Source organism: Muscardinus avellanarius, assembly GCF_963383645.1.
Source record: "Muscardinus avellanarius genome assembly, chromosome: 4".
NCBI classification, from domain to species: Eukaryota; Metazoa; Chordata; class Mammalia; order Rodentia; family Gliridae; genus Muscardinus; species Muscardinus avellanarius.
The window spans coordinates 63,291,199-63,314,025 of record NC_137789.1 but is presented as its reverse complement, the minus strand read 5'-3'; the positions used below and the strand labels follow the sequence as shown (position 1 = coordinate 63,314,025).

The 22,827-nt window shown below is 42.8% G+C and overlaps 1 protein-coding gene across 1 annotated transcript in view; it reads right to left on the bottom strand.

Annotated features, from left to right (window-relative positions):
• Positions 1–22,530, bottom strand: part of JPH1 (junctophilin 1) — a gene marked incomplete at both ends in the record, with an annotated part of 85,681 nt that extends 63,151 nt beyond the window's left edge. Inside the window, 2 exons of the mRNA XM_080693846.1 lie at positions 14,890–15,649; positions 22,152–22,530. Coding sequence (XP_080549972.1) covers positions 14,890–15,649; positions 22,152–22,530 — 1,139 coding nt within the window. The remainder of the gene's footprint in view (positions 1–14,889; positions 15,650–22,151) is intronic.
• Between the last annotated feature and the right edge of the window lie 297 nt (positions 22,531–22,827).

The following is a 22,827-nucleotide window of genomic DNA, read 5'->3' as shown; positions in this document are numbered from 1 at the left end:
GCGTTTACATAGACACTGCCTGCAGGGAGCAGGATGCATGTTTTATTTTCTTTCCTCTATTTACATACGCCTCTTATTTCCCTTGAAATATCTTTAAGCTCTGACTACTGGGCACTGAATGCGGTGCGGGCTCTCTCACTGTAACAAATATAGCAACTGCCATTTAAAGAAAACTTTTAAACAGTGAAGTTTAGTAACAAGTTCAACAGCACAAAATTAACACATTACTGAAGATTCTAAGGCGAAAAAAGAAAAAGTAGGGAAGGAAGGAAAAACTCTTAAATAGGCTTTCTTCTTACTGTTGTTTTCATTTGTAGAACTAAACCTTAGTGACTGCTTATTCTATAAGCAGATTTTAATAATTCCAACAATGGGTTGAAAGTTATTGTCATCTAGTGAAGAGTGAGAATAACATTTTAAAATGCTTTGTCTAGTTCACTTACTACAAAATGAAAAAGACAAAAATATTACTGGGATATGTGGCCATGTTCAAGGGGGTCATTGGCCCTACTTTATGAACAAGTCAATCTATTCATTTTTAATTCCTCTAAAACCAGCCATTTTGACATTTACATAACATGTCTTGAAACTTTTATGTAGTAGATAGAGCATTAGCAAACGCCGAGCCGGCTGCAGTGCTTTCCACTAGTTTCCAGCTACCTCCTGTTTGTGTATGTCATCTCCATCTGACTCTAGGCTGGTGGTGCGGCCGGGTCCATCTTTCCTTTTTCTCATTTGGGTCTCTCATAGCATGAAGTATGCTTGACAACACTTCTGAGATGAACAAGAATGATCGGCTCCTGGATACTTGGAAACAGTCTTTAACTGTGATGTTCCCAACTACACTCTTGTTCCTCACAGTTCACATGGTAGGACCTTTTCTCCGAGGACAAATTTTATAGTTGGGAGAAGTAAATTATCCATGATATTTCACTATATTGAGTAATGTATATATTTATTGATGTTTCACTATGTTTTCTGAGAAACTTGGTTGGTATTGTAATGTAAGAAGGGGAATTCCCACATCAGGAATTCAGGCTCCAGTTTTCTGTAACAATCTGGACCAGTTTCCCATTTCTCGCCCCCATCTTACTGATAACAAGAGACCCAGAAAGATTAGTGTCACACATTTGAACGATTAGTGCCATGCGTTTGAAATAAATCACCCATACTCGGGTAATGAACAGATCCTTTGCTAACTTCTTAGGAGCCACACAAAACAGCTTATATTTGCTCCTGTTCTTCACCCACTACTTCCGGTCCACCAAGTCCTGCCAATTTTATCCCCCATGTCTCTAACGCCCCTGCCCTCCACTGGAGCCTTCATTAAAATCTCCTCAGACTGGGTGTCCAGTTGGAGCCCCACTTGAATCCCTCCTCTATGACACCATCAGACCATCCCTCTCAAAGGTAGGAAAGCTCCTCAAAGCCACTTACCAAACTTCAGTGCGTCTGAGAACTTTTCAGACCTTCTCCAAAGAAATGTTAATTAAGTACTAGGTTTCTGGAAGAAAAGAAGTTGTTTTTTTGTGGTGCTAGAGATTGAACCCAGAACCATTCTACCTCTAAGCTATACCCCCAGCCCTGTTTTGTTTTTTATCTCGAAGCAGGATCTAAGTTGCTGAGGCTGGCTTTGAACCTGAGATTCTCCTGTTTCAGCCTTCCAAGTACTGAGAGTACCATGTCCATCTGAATAGGACTTTTTGTATCCTTCTGATCTGTGTCTGGGGGTGGATAAACAATGACCAGCAGAGGACCCTGCTCCCTCCTGGAGATACAGTGTGCTCTCACCACCTTCCACAACCTTATGCTGTATGTTTACTTCTTTCCACTGTATCTTTGCTCAGATCTTCTTCCCTTCTGTCTGCAACATCCTTGCCACCATTTGGCTTCCTGCCTAATCCCCCCTCACTCTACATAACTAGGCTCAGCCTCAATCACTAGTACCCATGTTCCCTTGGCACTCCTCCCTCTTTTGGATTTTCATAAATTCTTATGAAATTTCTTAGAATTCACCAGATTATACTGATGTTATTAATTTATGTCCAATTTGCAAGATCTATGGCTGTTGAAAGAATCTGTTCAATGAAACAGTAGTAAAACAAATGCTATGACTAAATAATACTGTTCCTTGATAGGCTGGCCTTTATAAGCTTAAGGGATGTGGGTTCAAGAAAAAAAAAAAACCTGCCCCAATTTTCAAGCTCAGCTGGACATGGTGGTGCACACTTGTAATCCCTGTACCTGAAAGGCTGAAGTTGGAGGATTATAGATTTGAGGACAGTCTCAACAACCTAATGAGACTCTCAGGAGCCTAGTGAGACCCTGTTTACAAACAAAACATAAAAGGGCTGAGAGTGTGTCTTGGAGGTAGAACACCCTTGGGTTCAGTCTCCAGTACTGCCAAACAAACCCATCCAAGAGGAAGTGAAGAGTTTGGACTCTGATGCTATGCTGCCTCTGACCCAGCCTAGAATTATCATATACTTTTTGTGACCTTTCTATGGATTCACAGGGTTGCCCTGTGGATTAGGTAAAGATGTCAAGTTCATACCACAAGTCAGGAACCAGGTAACCACTCAAAAACTGTCAGCTGTTGGATCTATGGACATCACCCAAGTTGTTATACTCAAATAATAACAAGAGAATAAAAGGGGAGAGGCACTCCTTCTAGTGCATAAGGCACTCGGGGGAATGTTTAGTGGTATCTGTATGGCTTCCTTATCTGGAAACACTGTCAAAATATTTACTGCCAAACAGTTAACTTTGACGTCTCTGCATCCAAATACTGCTAAAAAGATCCTGCTGCCACCCAGTATCTTAGGGACTCTATGCAGAAATAATTCTTTAGACTCTTTAAAGAAACTACTAGTCATTTCCCTTTTTGCACTATAAAATTATTATATATTTTATGTACATTCATTTAAAAGCATTCCTATTAACAGGGGTAAGATTACTTATTTGATTAAACATTTTTTGTTAAGTTTCTTCATTTAGCCTCCTGTGGACCTTGAGTATAATCACAAATAACTAAGAAAGCCGGATGGCCTGGAGTGAGGGCATTACAGGCAGAGAGCTGTTTATGCAAAAGCCCAAGAAAGTGTCTGTAACAAGCTGGCCCAGGCTGGCTCAGGGCCCTCCTGGGCGGGGGGGGTCCCTCCTCCTGCAGCCCCACAGCACCTGCCAGCTGAGAAGAGTGCTGAGAATCAAGCTGGGTATTTGCTTTTAACGGCAGGAGTTTGTTTCATATAATCTCTGTATTCCCAGGGCCTAGTGTCATGTTTGAACAGAGCTGGCACTAAATAAATGTTTGCTGAAGGATGATTCTTTAGCATAATAATTTTTGAGTGATATTTTCTTCCTGGATGTAGAAAAAATAAAAAAACTGTCCAACACATCCTGCTCACTGGGTAGATCCCCTGAGCACAAATCTTAAAAAGCATAATTTCATAAATTTGAGAACATTTTGATACCCAAATTGCATTGTCATAAGGCAATAGACTCGTTTAATGTGGGAATCACTTGAGTATTACTTAAGAAGAGATATATCTAGTATCATATATAGAGACTTCTTTGTCTGCATTCTCCCTAAATATCTTTGTTCCTCGAGGTCAGAAGCTGAGCTCTGTGTAAATCTCTCCGAGTTCTAGACCCATCTTCTCCATTATCATTTGGGCTAGCATCTTGAAATTCAGGAAGTCAAAATTCCAAACTCATCACCTGCCAAGTAGCAGCCTAGGAAGGAGCCCATAGGCTCTAGGGTTGAGCTAAGTGCGTGGCTGCTACTTGGCAGGTGATTACTTAACCTGTCGGTAGTTTTACTGCCTCTTTGCTTTCTCCAACACTTACCATCACCTTCAGACAGAGTGATATTTCTGTCCCTGCTCAACTCTCAACCCTTACCACCGCCCAACACTGTCTTTGCCAACCACATCCAACATTTGACCATCCCCCCCAATAACATGGGCCATCTTCCTTTGCACCTTCCTCCACCTACTTCTGGAGAATGGCCACACATCCTGTGATTCTCAGGCTCGATGCCACCCGTGGAATCCTGCCTCCAGCCCCAGGCCATGACTAAGCTGCTCCTATGGGTTCCTAAGTTCACAGAAAACTGCTTTTTAAAATCTGCTCCAATCAGATTCCATGGAGGATAGGACTAGGTTTAATCATAATTTTACATTTACATGGTAATCCATTAATGTAACAACTGATTCTCCAATCACTAGGTAGAGTAGGAATGGGGTGGAAAACAAGTGAGCAGGGTTAGTGGGAAAGATAACTCCCCATTATCTGATGCTTCTCCATTCTCACTCCGGAACCCTAATCTGCTGGGTTTTGTGGTGTATTTCCTCAACATATTTTGATTAAATTCTCTCCTAATGAAAATAAATTTATAAAAGCTTGAAATTCAAAAATACCTCATACCCATGTACAAAATTAAACAGATAGGAATTTCTAGACCAAGCAACCAAAATTTGATTGACTTGATATAGTAAAATTTGCCAAAAATTTTAACTTGAGAAGTTTTAAAAAATTAACAAAAAAAAAAAGAGCAAGTTATTTGTTGATCTCTGGTATAAGCTACTGTTTTAGTAGAAAGTGAATAAATATATTTTAGTTGGCTTAAGTACGTTTCTTTGGCCCACACAGAAATCCTAAGAAGATTGACTTCAAAGTATTACACTGTTTTGAAGGCAACCTTGATTCCTTACCTATTAATTAAATTTCTGAGAAAGAAGCTTATTTTTTACTTAGCATATTAAACAAATAATTGTGAAGCACCTGCTAAAAGAGAAAGGCAAAATTATGAAAAGCTAGTTTGATTTTATTTTCAGGAGGCTGCTGTACTAAAGCTGAATGACTTACATAAATACCTTTGGCATTTGTTGGACTCTGTTCCTAAACACAATGTTCATATTTCATCTATAATAAGAAAAGCATCTCAAAGATTTGCAAGGCACTAGTCTTGCAAGCATCCAGTTTGGTGTCTTGAGTAAAGTGAGATTGGCAAAGTCAGCTTAATCCATAATGGAAAGTTGTGAGTGGGGTGCTCTGGCTGCCTGGCAGCTGCTGCTGGGAGGAGCTTGCAGCTCTGCTGGCTCAACCCAGAGCTCCACCACTTGTGCCTAACAATGTTTCTCGGGGTCAAAGCTGAAATTCCCCTATGGAGCATGGGGAATACAACATTTAAGACATCACAATTTAGGGGCTCTCCAGAAAAACATAATAGTATTGTGATTCTCATTACAAATGAAGCTATACTAAAATGAAATTGCTGCTTTGACTCTTATATCATCAGTAAACTGTTATATTTCAGAGCTAAATGAGACGGATGGAATCTCTTGAAATCTGTACTTCAGCAAACTCCAATTTCTACAGTGAAAACCAGGTCGACATGTCTCTCCCAAACGTAGTTATCACCGCCTTGGTTTTTTTGGCTTGTTTTTCCTCCAATCTTCACAATCAGTTTTCACTAGGGAGATCTCTACACAATTAAACACTGCCTGGAATTACATTTGCACTGCACAGAACATCTCCTCCATGCCCTCCTTGTGTAGTCAAAGTGGAAAGCCACGCTTATATGACCCAAGTTCTAAAAAGCATGTTCACAACAGCCCGAGAATCTGGATAACTGTGACCCTCCCACTCATTACAGTCCATGACTAGTTTTCATTAGATTTGTGTTCGCTTGAGCCTACTCCTTAGTCATTAAGATGCATGCCCACCTCAATGCCTCAGAGGTATGTGAATGAGCCTCGACTTGGGAGGGCCAGGGGATGAGGTCTGGAAAGCTAGCTATTTAGAAGCAAGATACCTTAAGAAGGTTTCACAAAGTTCTCATAACACAGTATGTTCCCACATTGCATGTAATGGTCTGTTAGGTGGTGAGTGACATTCAGAGCTGCAGGAGGTGAGCAGCTATTGGAGCTTCTCTGTGTTCCCCACTCACACCTCCTAGCCCCTTGCTTGGGGGCAGGACAGAGCTGGTCCCAGCTGCTCCCTCTGGACACCCACACTGAATGTTCCCTCAGTGACAGCTCCAGGCCCTGGATATGGAGAAGCTCGACTTTCCTTAAACAGCCCAGAGACAAATGTGAGAAAGTTATAACAGGCTCTTTGCTTTCTCCCATGGGAAATGGCTTTTTTGTTAAGTATAGAAACCTATTTAAAAATGTTTTGCATAATAAAAAAGGTAATATGTATAAACAATCATGATGACCTATAGTAATATATCTAAATGATATGAACGTAATTGTTTTTATCATCCTATATTATCTTCAGAACAGTACCCTGACCCAGCTCAGTATAAATAATTTCCTTACTCATTTGCTTCTCAATCATAAAAAATATAATTGTCTGTTGACAATACATGGACTTCACACAGATCTGGAGGTAGAGGTAGAAATGGGGAGAATCTTTTTTTTTTGTAGGGGTGCCAGGGATAAAAGCCAGGGCTTTGTGCATGCTAGGCAAGCACTCTGCCATTGAGCCCTTTTTTCCCATCAGGTAAGTCTGTAGGTAAGTGATACAGCTTGGTGGATTTCATTCTTTTCCTTTTATCCCCCTCCATTTTGGTACTGGGATTGAACCCAGGGGTATTTACCTCTAAGCTACACCAGAGCCCTTTTTTCTTTTCTTTTTTTTTTTTTTTTTTGCGCTACTGGGGTTCCTGGAAGCCCTTCTATCTCCGGGCTACACTCCCAGACCTATTTTATATATTTTTTTTATTTGGAAACAGGGACTCTTAAGCCAGCGTGGCTGGCTCCGAACCAGCGCGATCCTCCTGTCTCCGCTTCCCAAGTGCGGGGCTTACAAGCGTGTGCCACCACGCCCAGCCACCATAGCCCTTTTTATTTTGAAACATGGCCTAAGTTGTTGAGGCTGGTGTTGAGCCTGTGATCTGTCACAGTATCGTGAGTACTGAGATTGCAGGTGTGAGCCACTACACCTGGCTTTCATTATTTTCCTTTTGCTTATCCCTATTTCTGCTTCCCAAGCTTTCCTTCCTTTCCCTTTTCCTTTTTCACTCGGTCTTACCTCCATTCTACTCTGGTCTTCTATCAACATGGGCTTCTGAAATACTAGGACTGAAATATTTTCCTAGACATTAGCTGAATGCAGTGATTATTGGTTTATGAAGCCCTGGGACACCTACTCTTTTATTCAGTCTTCCTCATCACCCTGCTCTGAAGGCAAAGTGAATATTAGCCTCTGTTCCACACAACTCTCCTGAGCCTCAGATTCAGTGGGCTTTAATTCTGTTCAGAGAAATCTGTTCAGAGAAGCACTGCTTGTAACAAGTAGAAAGAGGGACATATAGCCAAGGTGCGGATATGGAAGAACACAGGCAGCACAACTAAAGAAAACAGTAAGTGCTCTTCTTAGCTAGAGATTCCTGCACCTTTACCCATTAAACAGTCTCCTCATTAAACTAACTTATGAGGCATTAGAAGAAATTCGGCTTTCTGCAAAAATCATTGTGCTAACCACTGAAAGTTAACCGGAGCCCCAGAAAAACAAAAACATGAAAAAAAGTAATCTAAAATTGGTTTTTAAAAGAATATGACCACCAACATTACAGAAAAGAAATATAGCATATAAACTAATAATTTTGATTTCCAAAAGAGGAAGAGTGTCCTTTTGTTCAAAAGAACTGAAGAATTTCAACGTCTTGGCCTTCACAATAACTTGGCAGAAAATGAGTTTTTCCCTAAAATCTGTAGTAGTCAGTTTAATTTGATCCATTATACACAGTGACTCATGGTTGACTTTGGGTTTTAATTCCTAATCAGGGAAGTGTGAATCAAGTACTATTCTATCCACCCCAGCCAATTTTGTGTATTAAATTCAATCACATTATTACTATTATTTGCAGTACTGGGGATGGAACCCAAGGGCATTCTATCTCCAAGCTACACCCCCAGCCCTATTTTTTATTCTTTTATTTTGAAACAGGGTCTCACTGAGTTGCAAAAGGCCTAAGTAGTAGCTGAGACTGTCTGTGAACCATGATCCTCCTGTCTCAGCCTCCCAAACACTGGGATTACAAGCGTACACCACCACCACACTCAGCTCAATCACATTATTTGAGCTTAAGAAAAATGACCCCCACCCAAAGTGGCAGGATATAAAACACTTTCAAAAGGAGGAGAGAAAGCCAGCTGTCTTTTATTTTTAAAAGACAATAAGCAGCCCAGCGTGGTGGAACACATCTATAATCCTGGTACTAGGTAGGCTAAGACAGGAGAATCAAGGTTCTTGGACAGCTTCAGCAACTTAGTGAATAAAAAGGGCTGTAGCTCAGAGGTAAAACTACCTTGGGTTCAATCCCTAGTACCACTACCTTAAAAAAAAAAAGACAAAAACAAGACAATACACTCTCATTTTCTGACTTATATATGCTGGTGATGTCAAATATATAGGATGAACCAGAATTGTTATAGTTGTGTAAGTGGGCATCTGGAGTTTCCTATCTGTAAGGGAAGCATACATATATATCACTGGACCAGCTTATACCTATGAAAAATATTGACAAGTATGAGTTAACTTAAAGCTTTATTACCTGGCATGTAATATTGATTTAATGAAGTAAAAAGGGTACTTGAGACCCAAACTTTTGTAATTTTCTGTACTTTATTGAACATTATCAGATATAATAAATTATTAGAGCTAAGTTTCCTTTAAATATGTTCATAAATGCCCAGAGAAACCAAATTAGAAGCCCTGACAGTATTTATACCCTAGATGGTAAGAATTTAATTCACATTCATCAAATATTTACTAAAGCACTTACCAACATCCCTGTTCTAAGCTCATGCTGGGGACACAAAAGGGAGCAGAACCACCTTTGGGGTCAGTCCATCTTTCCCAATCCAGTGTGGCAAGATATACTGAATCAATGCACTGATGGACAGTAATAATTTAGAATAATGGGGAATTTAGTCTAGAGGAGAATGGGAGTGAGATGGGAGACAGTGAGTCAGGCAAAACTTCCTGGAGAATGAAATCTTCTGCTTAAATTTGAATGAGGACCTAGAAGCTGGTCAGGTGGAGGGATGGGCAGATGATGAACTTTCCTTCCCACTTCAAGAAATCTGACACAACTGACTCATTCTGAGGGGAGACTGGTATGGAATTATGTATTTCTAAAAGTATGGGAAGCAGTTTTTTAAAATCCTACAGGAAAAGCAGTATGTGTTACTAGGGATTGAACCCAGGGACATTCTACTTCTGACCTACATACTCAGCCCCATTTTTTTTATGTTGAGACAGGGTCTCACTAAATCGTGGAGGGTCTTGCTAGATTGCTAAGGCTGGCCTCAAACTTCCAGTTCTCTTGTCTCAACTGCTCAAGTATTGGGATTACAAGTGTGTGCCACCACCACACCAAGTTAGAATGCATCATTTTTGTATTTAAGTATAAGACTGGCAACCCTGGACAGCCATACCTGTGACAACAGTCATACAGGTAGGGCTGAGTCTGGGCAAGGACTGAAGAGGGCTCTCTCCTGACATTACCTGACTTTGTGCAGTCATCACCTGTTATGATTTACATACAGAACGTCCCCTGAAAGATCTCATGCATTGATGTTTAGAGTTGATATAATTAAATCATGAGGGTTGTTATCTCATTAGTGAATTCATTGTGATGGACTTATTGGGTGGTAGCCTAGGCAGAGGAGATGAGTGGCTGGAGAGGATGGGTCCCTGGGGGTGGGACCTTAGGGACTATGCTTGTGTCCTTGAATCTCCTTCGCTACCTTTCTTGCTTCTGGCCTCTGTGATGTAAGAGCAAAGCACTTGCTCTTCCCTCTCTCTGCCTCTTGCCACCATGCCCTGAGCCCCACTGATATAATCTGGTCTAACATGGACTGAACTCCTGGAATCTCTAGAACTGTGAGCAAATAAATCTTCCTTCCTCTATGTTGTTGTCAGGTGTTTCGGGTCACAGAGAATGCTGACTGAAACATCACCTTAAGTAGCACCAAAGGTCAGGGAAAGGGTGGTGGCGATGGCAGCAACACAGTCCCACGTAACTGACTGGCCTGTCCCAACCACTGACACGTCCACATCGGCTGGCCCGAGTCAGGTGAGGTGTGCAGAATGCAACACTTATTGCTGATGCTCAATTTCCACTTTCTAGTCTTTCTTCTCGTGGGTCTGATATGGTAACATCAGTATAAATAAACACTGTGGTCCTCGGTTGCTTTACACCAGCTCTCTCCCTTAAGTCTCTTCACACTCCTTCCATCCTCTAGTATGCTAATTATTTCCTCGAAGGCTCAAATCATGCAAAGCTCTTCTTTGGATTACATCCCTTCCTAAAGGATCTAATCGTGTGTGTGTGTGTGTGTGTGTGTGTGTGTGTGTGTGTGTGTGTGTGTTACCTGGGAAGGAACCTAGGCCCTTGCACATGCTTAGGTAAGCACTTTACCACCGAGCTACATCCCTAGCCCATAGTCATTCCCAGAAAAGTGCAGTTCCCTACAGGTCACTTCTCATTTGCACTTATAACCAATCAAATGCCTTCCCTTAAAATTCTTCCTTATAATATCATTCTCCAGCAGCAGTCACTGCTGTGAACATCTCACATCAAGAATTACTGGAGACAAGAGCTGATGGAATAAACAGAAACCAGAAATAAAACTAAAATGACAGTGATGACTGAAAGAATGCCTGCAGGCAAGAGCCAAGGGATAGACAGCACCTAAGAGAGAAAAGGGACTGGCGGGACAGTGAGTGATCTTAGAGCCTCAGTCTCTGCTCTGATTTTGGGGGGGGGGGGGCTTGAATCAGACAAGATTTCATAGCCCTTCAAGATCTGAGACTGGGGGCCTTCAGATTTCTCTACCAAAACAGATTTTGCTCTTATATTTTCTAGAAAATAAATTCAACATATTTGGGACCCATTTTTAGTTACAATGATCCAAAGTACATTCTAGTGACTCAAGAGAATCCAATTGAGCAGGTTGCTGCTACAGGGTAAACATGGGCAAAGGAAAGACTGAAGGGTCTGGGTGTAGGTGCTGGCTTGGCTCTTCCCAATCCCAAAGTCTCTCAGGATAGTGCCCACTTCTATAAAGCCAAGTGGGTGGGACTACAGAAGAGGAGTCGGTGTATCAGCTACTGGGTTGGCACAGCAGCCTCAGTAACGGAGAGGCAAGCTTAGTTTTTGAAAATACTCGAAGTCATATTCCCACCTCTTGAACATTACTGTAAAAACAAGGATAATGCCTGTTCTCAAAGGTAATGATGTTTACCCTCAATTAAAACATAAAATAATTTTTTTGTTAAATCTTATAGAGTACCTTTTGGACCAGAGCAGAAAACTAAAGTTCCAGAAGCCAGCAAATTACTGGCATCCCTATGAGTTTGCATCTGAGTACCAACCTGCTAGCAAACTATCTACACATTTTATGCCTATCAGGTGATGTCTATTCTACTAACTGTTGTGTCATTTCCTTGTTCCCTGACCTTAAGAATTAGGCAGAGACAATAAGAGGCTGCAGAAACAAGCCTCTTGTGTAGGGCCTAGGGAGAAACCAAGCCTCTCTTCAGAGAGTTCTGAAGCAAAATCAATAGATCTCAAAGTCTACAATCTATAGATCATACTTTCTTCAATGTTTGGGCCAAAGGTGGTGGGTTTTGTATCTCCTTATTTCCCTGAAGAGACATTACTTAAGGATATAATTATTGTCCCAAAGAGCCAACTTAAAATTTTGCTGTAGATAAAATGGAGTGAATGTACAAAGTGAGATTCATTTTCTTGGGACTTAAGAAGCAAAGAAAAGTCTCTAAATAATAAGAAAGAAGAGAATCATGATGAACACTATCCGGCTGGACAAACTGAACAGTAATAACTATTAACTAATCATTTCTCAATATTTCTAGTGGAAACTAGTGATTTCCATACCCATATATATGACAGGAGTCTTAGTTTCTAAAATTTATTCTACTATTAGTGGGAATGCTGTGTATGTGTGGGGCAGGGGGTTGCCTTACATTCTCAATTTGCCACTATTTTAAAAAATAAATATTAGGTTAGAAGCGTAGTTCAGTGGTTGTGCTTGTACCTAGCATGCACAAGGCCCTGGGTTCCATTACTAGCACTACAAACAAAACAACAAAAAACAGTATCAACAATTGCAGCAGGGCCAGGAAAGACTCAACAGATACTCTGGCATTATCAAGAGCCAGTTTAAAGCTGAATGTGGTGGTGCACTCTTATAATCCCAGCATTCGGGAAGCTGAGACAGGAGGATCGTGGTTCGTGGACAGCCTCAGCTACTTAGTGAGGCCCTCTACAACTCAGTGAGACCCTGTTTCAAATTAAAGAATAAAAAATACGGCTGGGGGGGGTGCAGCTTGGAGGTAGAATGCCCCTGGGTTCCATCCCCAGTACTGTAAAAAAAATAAAAGAGCCAGTTTATGACCATAACATAGCTGGAAGTCCTACCTCCCAGGTAGCATCACAAGTAGTTCCCCTTCTTAATGTAGTTTCCTTCAACTGAAATTTGTCATAAAAGTCAATAATTAGAAAAAGCCATTTGAAAAAAAAAAGAAAAAGAAAAAAAAAGCCATTTGCTAGAGTGTTCTGCACAGGCTTATTTTCCATTTGACAAGACTGAACTTGCCTCTGGTGTATCACTAAGTTGTAAGGTGAAAATAAAATGGAGAAATCCAGAAATGCACTTAAAATTAGAGACCTGGGCCTATCAAAAGATAGAGTGTTAGCTCTACGGTTAGCTGAGAGCCAGGGAAGCTAGCAAGACTAGATGTGTCAAACAGTCTATCTAACAAGCAAACTGAAAGGCAGGTACACAAGCCTGGTGGTCAGAGAAAAATAAGATCTACAATAAAAGAAGCCCATCAGAGAAGACAGAAGAATTCCTTCATGAAAGCTTGTATTGATTAGCCAGAAATGTCCACTTTAAAATGGGATTTGTTTGGGATAAAGAGGAAGACCTTGAGGACTTTTAACCAATATTTATCTAAAAATAAAGCACAAAAATATGTGACCTCTTCCACTCTTCAGTTAGTGTTTGAGATGCTCAGAAGTAAATAACAGCCCTAAAATAAGGGCATTAGAAGTAAAAATGGAAATCTAGAAGTCTGGAAGTATTATATGAAACTGCTGGGTTTTTTTTTTTTTTTTTGTACACCAAAAAGTTCAAATATCAGAAATTTCATATGGTTCAACTAAAAAAGGGGAGACTCGTTAATTCAATGCTTAGAATTAAAAACCTGAAGATAGCCAGGTGTGGTGGTGCATGCTTGGGAGGCTGAGAAAGGATGGTCACACGGGTTCAAAGCCAGTCTCAGCTACTTAGTGAGGCTCTCAGCAACTTAGTGAGACCCTGCTCCCAAATAAAGTATAAAATAGGTCTGGGAGTATAGCCCAGAGGTAGAAAAGCCCCTGGATTCTATCCCTAGTACCACACACACACACACAAAGAATAAAAACTTGAAGATATGCTAATATTCTGTGGTTCAAAAAGAGGTCTACAGGGCTGGGCATGGTGGCGCATGCTTGTAATCTTGCCATTTTGGGAGGCCCAGATGGGGGATGGGGGATCGTGGTTCGTGGACAGCCTCAACTACTTAGTGAGGCCCCTTGCAACTCAGTGAGACTCTGTTTCAAAAATAAAGAATGAGGAATTAGGGCTGGGGGTGTCACTCAGAGGTAGAATGCCCCTGGCGTTCCATCCTCAGTACTGCAAAAAAAAAAAAAGTCTACAATGGCAGAAGAGTATTACTGAATTACTGAAGCAAGATCAGGATTTTTAATATTCTATGCCAAATTTATGTCTCAAAGTCACATAAAATTATGACCAGTCATGGCAAAAACTATGCCTTTACCACATAAGACCTCTATTGTTTTAAATAATGCATGCCACATTTTTGTCATATAACTTTCTACTTTTGCCATCCTTGTGCCTTTCTTATAATTAAGTCTAAAAGTAAAATTTCCACATATAACCATCTTTTCCTTTTTTGTTTAGCCTATGGCATCTATTCCTAATAAAACTATATTCCCAAGAGATTTATCCATCTCTCATACTGGATCCCTGAACCCAGCTATTAGTGAACTACAAGCACAAAGCCCTCCTGTGCTCATATACACCCCCTTGTCAGTCTACTATCCACCCACATTCTCCTACTCCCTCCAGCCCTCCTCTCCTGCTTTCTTCCAACCTTGGCATAGCAAGAGTCCCATCTGTCCATGTCAGCTCCCCCTTCCCCCTTCCTTTTAATACACAAGTGATCTAATCTCTCCTGCATAGACCGTGATGATTCTTACAAGCCTTAGTCTCTGCAGTTTTAAAAATTGCATGCTAGATTTCTGTCGTGTAACTTTCTACTTTGGCCCTATTTACATCCTTGTGCCTTTCTTAAAATCAATTTCACCTGTGAGGCTTCAAAATTTGGATAATTTTACAGGGGAGATGTACATATGTTCAATTTATATACTGGAATAAAGGTACACAAGTAAATTATATTTCCATGAGGAGGGATATTTTCTTTCAGGCACACAAAACACTGCTCTCTATAGCCATATTTCAGAGGTCTTTCTTGGAAAAATAAAAAAAAGAAACCCAAACTTCCTGAGCTGAGGGCATAAGACGTGAGTGAATGCCATCCTGTTGTTAAATATTAGGAAGAAATTTAGAACAGGAAAAGGGCTCATTCAATGAGCCTCTGGCGCTTTTTGGTGTGGGAAAGTTCCGGAACTGCACAGCTCTAGGCCTCTTATTCTACGGGGCGCCATCCTTTCCCACCTTTGACTCTCTGGCTAGTGCAGACGCCTACCCGGCCGGGTCACGGGATGGATGGCACACACGACACACACTCCAGGGCGTGGCACCCTCACCCCGCGGGACGTACCTCGAGTTCGCTATTTCCACTTTGGTTCTGGCCATGGCGGCGGCCCTCTGCGCGCCTTCGATCGCTCGGTCCACCTTCTCCCTAGTTTTTGTGTTTCGTATGGGTATCAGCTGCTTGCGTATCCCGCGGACCAGGACGTTGTTCTTGTACTTGCCCTCCTCCTTGGAGCCGTCGGGGAACACGGTGCAGCCGTAGCCGTGCCGCTTGTTGTGCGCCCACTCGCCCTCGTACTTCATGCCGTTGGAGCGCTCGCTGACGCCGAAGCCGCTGCGCTTGTCGCTCTTCCACTCGCCCATGTAGGTCTCGGTGGTGGTGGCGTCCACGTGGTCCTCCACGGCGCAGAAGTCGCAGTCCACGTCGCCGAAGCTGATGGTGGAGTTGGCGTCGCTGGAGCTGATCCTGCTCATGGCCGCGTCGCTGCGCACCGAGCTGCGCTTGCTGGAGATGGAGGACTTGGACTCGGACTTGCGGAGCTTCATGCTCCCCAGGAGCGAGCCCCGGCGGAAGAGGCCGCCCTTCTTCTTGCCGGCCAGCTCGGCGTCCGCGTGGAAGTTGAGCACGAAGCCGCCGCGGGTGCCGGCCGGGTTGTCGGCGGCGGCCGCCGCGTCGTGCAGCACGCTGCCATTGCTCTGCTCGCTGCGCAGCGAGGCCAGCGACGTGCGCAGCGGGGAGCGGATCACTGCGGCCATGCCGTAGGGCACGCTCTGCCGCACGCCGTAGCCGTGCCGCATGCCGCCGGCCCACTGGCCCTGGTAGGTACCTGGGGAGAGCGGAGCACAGCGTGAGCGCGGCCGCAGGGGCGCCACAGCCGGCAGGTGGCCAGGGCGCAGGGCCAGCCCGCCGAGGGCAGGCAGGCCCAAGGTCAGATCCCAGCCTGGCGCTGCCCCTCCACCTGGGGACCCCCACCCCGCGCCTCCACCTGGCGACCCCCCACCCCGCGCCTCCACCTGGGGACCCCACCCTGCGCGTCCACCTGGGGACCCCCACCCTGCGTCTCCACCTGAGGACCCCCACCCCGCACCTCCACCTGGGGACCCCACCCTGCGTCTCCACCTGGGGAGCCCCACCCCGCGCCTCCACCTGCAGATCCCCACCCCGCGATTTTGGCTTTACGACTTTTTCCATGTTGATTGCATAGGATTTTCCAAAAGTCTGGCCATTTTTGTGTGTCACTTAAAATTTTATGACTTTTATTGGCCATTTTACGGGGCACTTATTTTCGGAAAGTTTTTATACTTTATAAGCAAAGATTTTTTTAAAAAAAGTTCAGGTTTTGCTGGGCGTGGTGGCACACGCTTGTAATCCCTGTGTTGGGAGGCGGAGACCGGAGGATCTTGCAGGTTGGAAACCAGCCTCGCTGGCTTAAGAGACCCTGTTTCCAAATATAAAAATATAAAATAGGTCTGGGAGTATAGCCTGGAGGTAGAAGCTTTCCATCCCCAGTACCACCACCACCCCAAAAAAGTTCAGGTTTTATTTATTTTTATTTATTTTTTGGTGGTACTGGAGTTTCTGGAAGCCCTTCTACCTCCGGGCTACACTCCCAGACCTATTTTTACATTTTTATTTGGAAACAGGGTCTCCTAAGCCAGCACACGCGGCTGGCTTCGAACCTGAGCGATCCTCCTGTCTCTGCCTCCCAAGCACGGGGATTACAGGCGTGCGCCACCACGCCCGGCAAAATAAATTTTTTTTGAGGAAATTAAAGTTAAATGAAAACCAGTCGCTTCTAATATAAAAAAAGCGGTCATTAGGAAATACCACCCAATTCATGCCTTAAAAACTCCTCCTAAGCAGGCAGAGCAACTGTAGAAGAAATGAATTCTATTTGTGAATATTATTCTAATTTTAGTCGCTTAGCTGAAAAGCTCCAAAAATGACTTTTAGGTCTATGTGTCAGTGTGACATTCCAAATAAGCATGGAGGCTTAAAACTAACAATGATCTGAATACTTGGGAGATAGCTCATCAAATGAACGATCTGGGGTTTTCTTTCAGCATCTTATGTTTAGGGTAGGGAAAACTAAATGTTTAAGATTAATATTTGAATTTGAGTGAATGTTTTTCAGCTAAGAGTGACTGGACAAATATAGTATCTATCCTGGATAAATATAGTATCTATCCTGGATATAGTGAACAGTTGAAAAAATGAGTAATTTAACATTTTGTGCTTCCAAGTGAAAAGGTCAGGTTTTGTACATTACTTGCTAAATCTCTTTCTCCCAGCCACTCTTTACGGCTTTCTCTGCCTCTGCCACTGCAGGGTGAATCCCATCCGACTGGAAGCCCCCTGAGGACAGGAATTGCTTTTTAAAAGCACAGAAAGCCATGCGTGGTGGCGCACGCTTGTAATCCCAGCATTTGAGAGGCTGAGACGGGAGGATCCCAGTTTGCGGACAGCCTCAGCTACTTAGCGAGGCCCTCTGCAATTCAGTGAGACCCTGTTTCAAAATAAAGAATAAAAAATTGGGCAGGGGGGTGTAGCTCGGAGGTCAAATGCCTCTGGGTTCCATCCCCAGACCTGGAAAAAAAAAAAAAAAAAAAAAGAACAGAAAATTCCCAAGCATGTGGTGTCTGGTTGTTGGTTTTGTTGTGGGTCCGGAGCTAGAACCCAGAGGCATTTGACCTCTGAGCTATACCCCCTGCCCAATTTCTTATTCTTTATTTTGAAACAGGGTCTCACTGAGTTGTAGAGCGCCTAAGTAGCTGAGGCTGTCCACGAACCAGGATCCCCCGGTCTCAGCCTCCCAAATGCTCGGATTTCAAGTGTGAGCCACCATGCCTGGCTCCTCTGGTTGTTTGATGGCTATGTTTAAATACTTGAATATTGGTGATGGCTGAAAAGAATACTCCCTTTAGCCTTGGAAATCTGAGATGAGGCTGGAGGAAACCTTCCCACTTAACTATTGTGGACTTCATCTCTGAACCGTGGTGTGCTTGACAGTATCCATTGTTGACTCCAGGTCACCTTTTCAATGAACATTATGCCTTTTCAGGAATAGGGTAATCTCTAATTGAAAGCATTTGTTTTCAGGAAGTTTTTCTACTATACAAGGAAGCAAAGATGTTTAAAAAATAACCTGACACGGGTTTTTAAATCATTTTTGGAGGAAATGAAGGCTAAATTAAAGAATTTAGAATTTTCGAAATCAAGGATATTTTCCCTAATTAAAGGGAAATTTCATATTATAGTATCCCTCCAAAAGCAGCTATTTGGAAAATTTTAAATGTAATTACTCCTGTGTTTTTCTTAACAATTCACAATGTCATAGAAAATAAATCTTCATTATAGTCTGTCTGCCCTTCTTCTGTTTCTGATTACAGAAATTTACCTTGCCCTTTGTATTTTACATCCCTATACAGATTTCCAATGGGTGGTTTACATTTTTAATACATTGAGCAATAATGCCAGTGATTTTGAATCATTGTGTAAACAAAGGCTATTTCATGGCACTTAATAGCTAAAACTTGTAATGGCTTCCAAAAGTTTAGACCAATTCTAAGACTACCTTCTCTTTCTTTTCATTCTGACGTGTTTACATCATATAAGCACACAAGAGTTGATCAATGACGAAATACCAAGTCTGATACCATGACTGCCACATGATGCCTATGCACTTCTGAAGGGGAAAGTGGGGCCACAGCTTTCTCAAAAGGATAAACCCCAAAAGATAAGATAATTTTTGAAAACATTTCAGGGTAAGATGCTCCTTACTAAATTTTAGCTATCTCCAAACTGTCACCTAAACAGGAAAGGGAGCTGAATTATTACAAAATCTTAACTTTGTCATTACTTACATAGATAAAAGTATAAATTCTAGCTGGACGTGGTAATCCCAGCATTCTGGAGGCTGAGAATGGAGGATGGCAGTTCGCGGACAGCCTCAGCTACTTAGTGAGGCCCTCCGCAACTTAGTGAGACCCTGTTTCCACATAAAATATAAAAACAGGTCTGGGAGTGTATCCCAGAGGTAGAAAGTCCCTGGGTTCCACCCTCAATACCACCAAAATAAATAAATAAATAAATAAATAAATAAATAAATAAATAAATAAATAAAGGGAGTGTAGCTCGGAGGTCAAATGCCCCTGGGTTCTATCCCCAGACCCACAAAAATAAAAATTGAAAAAAATCAAAATTCTAGGCTAAGTTATACAACCTGACTTACCTACACCAAAAGCACCTTAATTTTAATATTTTGTTCAAAATTGCTATTATCGTATCTTAACATTCCTATATAACAAGTTTATATTGCTAGTTTAAAATACTATTTTATATCAATAATATATATACTCTAAAAATATAAACATACTTAGTAAATGTTTAACACTGATGGAAAATCAATAGTGGTTCCTTAAACTGGTATCTCCAAAAGTAAGACCAGTGTTTAGAATTTACAAAGAAGCACTGCTTAAAAATCCAGGCTGTTTAAAGCAATAGCAATAATTAGAAAGTTTAAATCTCTGCTTAACTGTCAAGTAGGGAGGGGGCAGAGAACAACCTTTTACTGCATCCCTCTCCTATTTTGTAAAATGACAGACTGTGAAAGAATTCCTCCATGGCATTGCTAGAAACCACTTTACAGTCTGACTTTAAGTGGTTCATCTGAAATTTAAAATAGGTTTAGTTTAGTCAATGAACCCAGAAAAAAGGGCCTATTTTTTTTTATAAAACAGGTGGATTCCAACTTCTTCCTGCTGCTTAAATAAAGTTGTAATTAGTTTCTCTCGATTCCTAAAATATAGATGTGTATTTCACAAGGGTAAAAAATTATTTTTACAGGTTTTTATTTTAAATTATGTTCATTTGGCAGCTGATTTTTTTTTAGACCTAGTCCTTTTAGCTGCACAATCTTATAGTGAAAGGCATGTAGTTCAGAATGAATTCACACTGCTCTGTTCTAAACTTAAGTTTATACGAACAACAATATGCAAGTACAAATGTAGTTAAAACAATGGGTCTTCCTAAATACTTTCCATAATTTTATGACAGGTGAAAAAAGCAAAGCACAACAGATCAAAATTATATAAAAATTCCATGCATCTAGACTAGGATTTCATGAGTCTGTAACTAATTTGTTTTAATTAACATTCATGGGGTTTCTATTCCAACAATACTTCACACACAAATTGCTAATAAATCAAGTGATACTTCTCACATGGAATCACTACTTTCTTCCTCCTCTATTCTAATGTCACCACAAAATACGTAAATCAGGTTTTCTTAAATCTCATAGAAGGACACATGGTGGTTCAGAGAATGGAGGCAAAGCCCAGCTGCTTATCTTCAGTTAGAACAGGGAAAGTAATATTCTGATTTGGGCCCAAAATGAAATGTTACAGCAACAGACTTTGATTTAGACTATTTTATGATCAAACATTTTCTACTGAAGTAATATTTGAGAAAAAAAAGAATGGCTACCTGAGAGTATATATTCAAAACTGACTTAAAGTTTTTTTCTTTCTAATTGTAGCATAGTAAATTTTTTTTCTTTTTTGGTAGAAAACCAGAGTACTATGTTGATACTAAATTTTAAGTTGTTAAAAAATTTAAAGTTCTAAAACAGAAGGCAGATTATAAAGTCATTCTGGAGAGTTATTTGAGTTTCTATAATACATAGACAGCTTCTACTGTGCTATATATATATTTTGATTACTAGGTATAATGAATATTCTAACCAAGAGGTTTTGTTTAATGAGCAGTAACTGTAAAAGATGACTATTTTTAACCTTCCCAAACTGAAGTGAAAACTATCCACAGCCTTCTGGAAGGGTTATAAAATAATTCCCAAATTTAAAAATAAAATTTGTATTCCACTTTTATACATGAAATTTCGTTATATAGTAGAGTTGGTGCCATCAAGAAAATCCAGTCACAAACTTCAGATTTTTATAGGACTGCCAACCAAGGCTCTTTTATGCCCCATTCAGAATATTTAAGGGCCTTGACTAACTACTATGGAACTCAGGACTCATACAGCCATGGAAACGTATTAAAGTTTTTTCCTTTTAATCCATGAGAACCATATCCTTTATTTATACTGTAGGATGAAAAGATGTCCTTTTTAGCAAATCCTACCATTCTGCTGTTTTGCATCTGAAACACGGCCCAAGTGTTCTGAGTAAGTGAAGTGTTCAAATTGTATAAGCTTTTATATAAGCAATGGCATAACTGTCGTTGCAGTGGGCTGGAGAAACTTTTAATTGGATCCTTCTAATATCCTCTAACTTTGAGCAGCTTAATTCCAAAAGGTGACATCGCCTCCTACAATCCTTTTCAACTGAATATGTTTGTCAGAAAATGTACCTTGCCAAAGCATAAGCCATTCATCTTCCTCAGCTTTGTATACAAAGAAATTCATCAAGTTTTGACACCTGTTTCAATAATGTATACTTTTTTAACTTAAAAAAGAACTATTATATACACAATTTATTTTGCAAATATTGTTATAAAGATTAAAGTAAGGTGATTTTGATTCACAGGCAGGCATACTGTTTAATGCAAACCAGTGATCAATACTGCTGTTCTCAGAAGCAAAGTTGCCTCTAACTTAACAGACAGAGGGACACATCTTTAAATTGTACTTTATAAAATGAAAACTTCATTGCCCATTTCTAGAATGTTTTCCCAGCAACTTTTCCAAAGATCTCTAGGCCAGCAAAGGCTGCTTAGCCTTTCCATGGAAAACCAGTACTGTAAGGAACCAAAAGAAAACTTGGAATAAAGCCCTGTGAATCCCACCTGCATCAGGTGGTCTCTTCACTCCGGCAACTAGCACGTTTCCAGATGCACCCTAAATAAGGTTCAATTCCCCAACATCCTAGTTATGGGGTTCTGGCTTCTATCTTTAGGCTACTAGAGGACCAGAAGCGAAATACGAGACTCCACGTGAAACCAATCCGGGGGAGCCGTCAGCACCGACGGGCGGGCGGCCCCGCCAGCCCAGGGCGCTCGCCTTGACTCCACCGGAGTGGCGATTTCAAACCCGGCCCGGAGAGGGAGGGGTCGGAACCTAGCGAGCCGGGCTCAGGTGACAGCGTCCCCCCTCCAGCCCAGCCCTTTCGGGAGGCGCACCCTCCCGGCGGCGGTGCTGCGCCCGCCAGGTACGTCCACGCCTCACCTCCCCGGGTGTGGACGCACCGCGCGTTCCGAGAACCGGGTGAGGGCAGCCCCGCGCGCCCCGCTCCGCCAGGTGTTTTGGCGGGTTTCCGGACACGTGCGCCTCGCATCCTCCCGGTCCCCCGCCACCTGGCGACGCCGCTCACCTCCGTCCCCGTAGGTCTCCACGCCGTAGCCGTCCTGCAGCCCGTTACTCCAGGTCCCCTCGTAGCGGGCGGGGGTGCACAGGCTCTGCCGGACCCCGTAGCGCCCCTTGAAACCATGTGACCACTCCCCCCGGTACATCCACTTGCCCTTCGTCTCCACCCCCAGCCCGTGCCGCTTGCCCTGCGCCCAGTAGCCCTGGTAGGTGTTGCCGCTGGGCCAGGTGTAGCCTCCGACCACCTCGAAGCCGTGCGACCAGGAGCCCGAGTACTCGCCCTGGCCCTTGGGCCCCGTGCAGATGCCGTGCCCGTGCGCCTTGCCCTCCTCCCAGCCGCCGCAGTAGGTGCCGCCATCGTCGAAATCGAACCTTCCGCCCGTCATTCGGGGGGCAGCCCCGGCGCGCTCCCCGCGGGGGCACGGGCAGAGCTGGGCACGGCAGGGTGTAGCTCAGGGTGGCGGCCCGGCGGGCGAGCCCACGACTGCGCCCCGGGCAGCTCGCGCCGCCGCTCGGCCCCAGTCCGCGGCCGCCCCCGTCCTCCCCGCCGCCGCCGCCGCCGCCGCCACCGCCGCCTTTCTCCGCCGCCGCCCCGGCCAGCGCCGCGCGCGAGAGGACAGCCCAGGCTCCCGAGCGGACCTTCAGCGGCTCCCGCCGCCCACGTGAGCCGGGCGCCGCCCCGC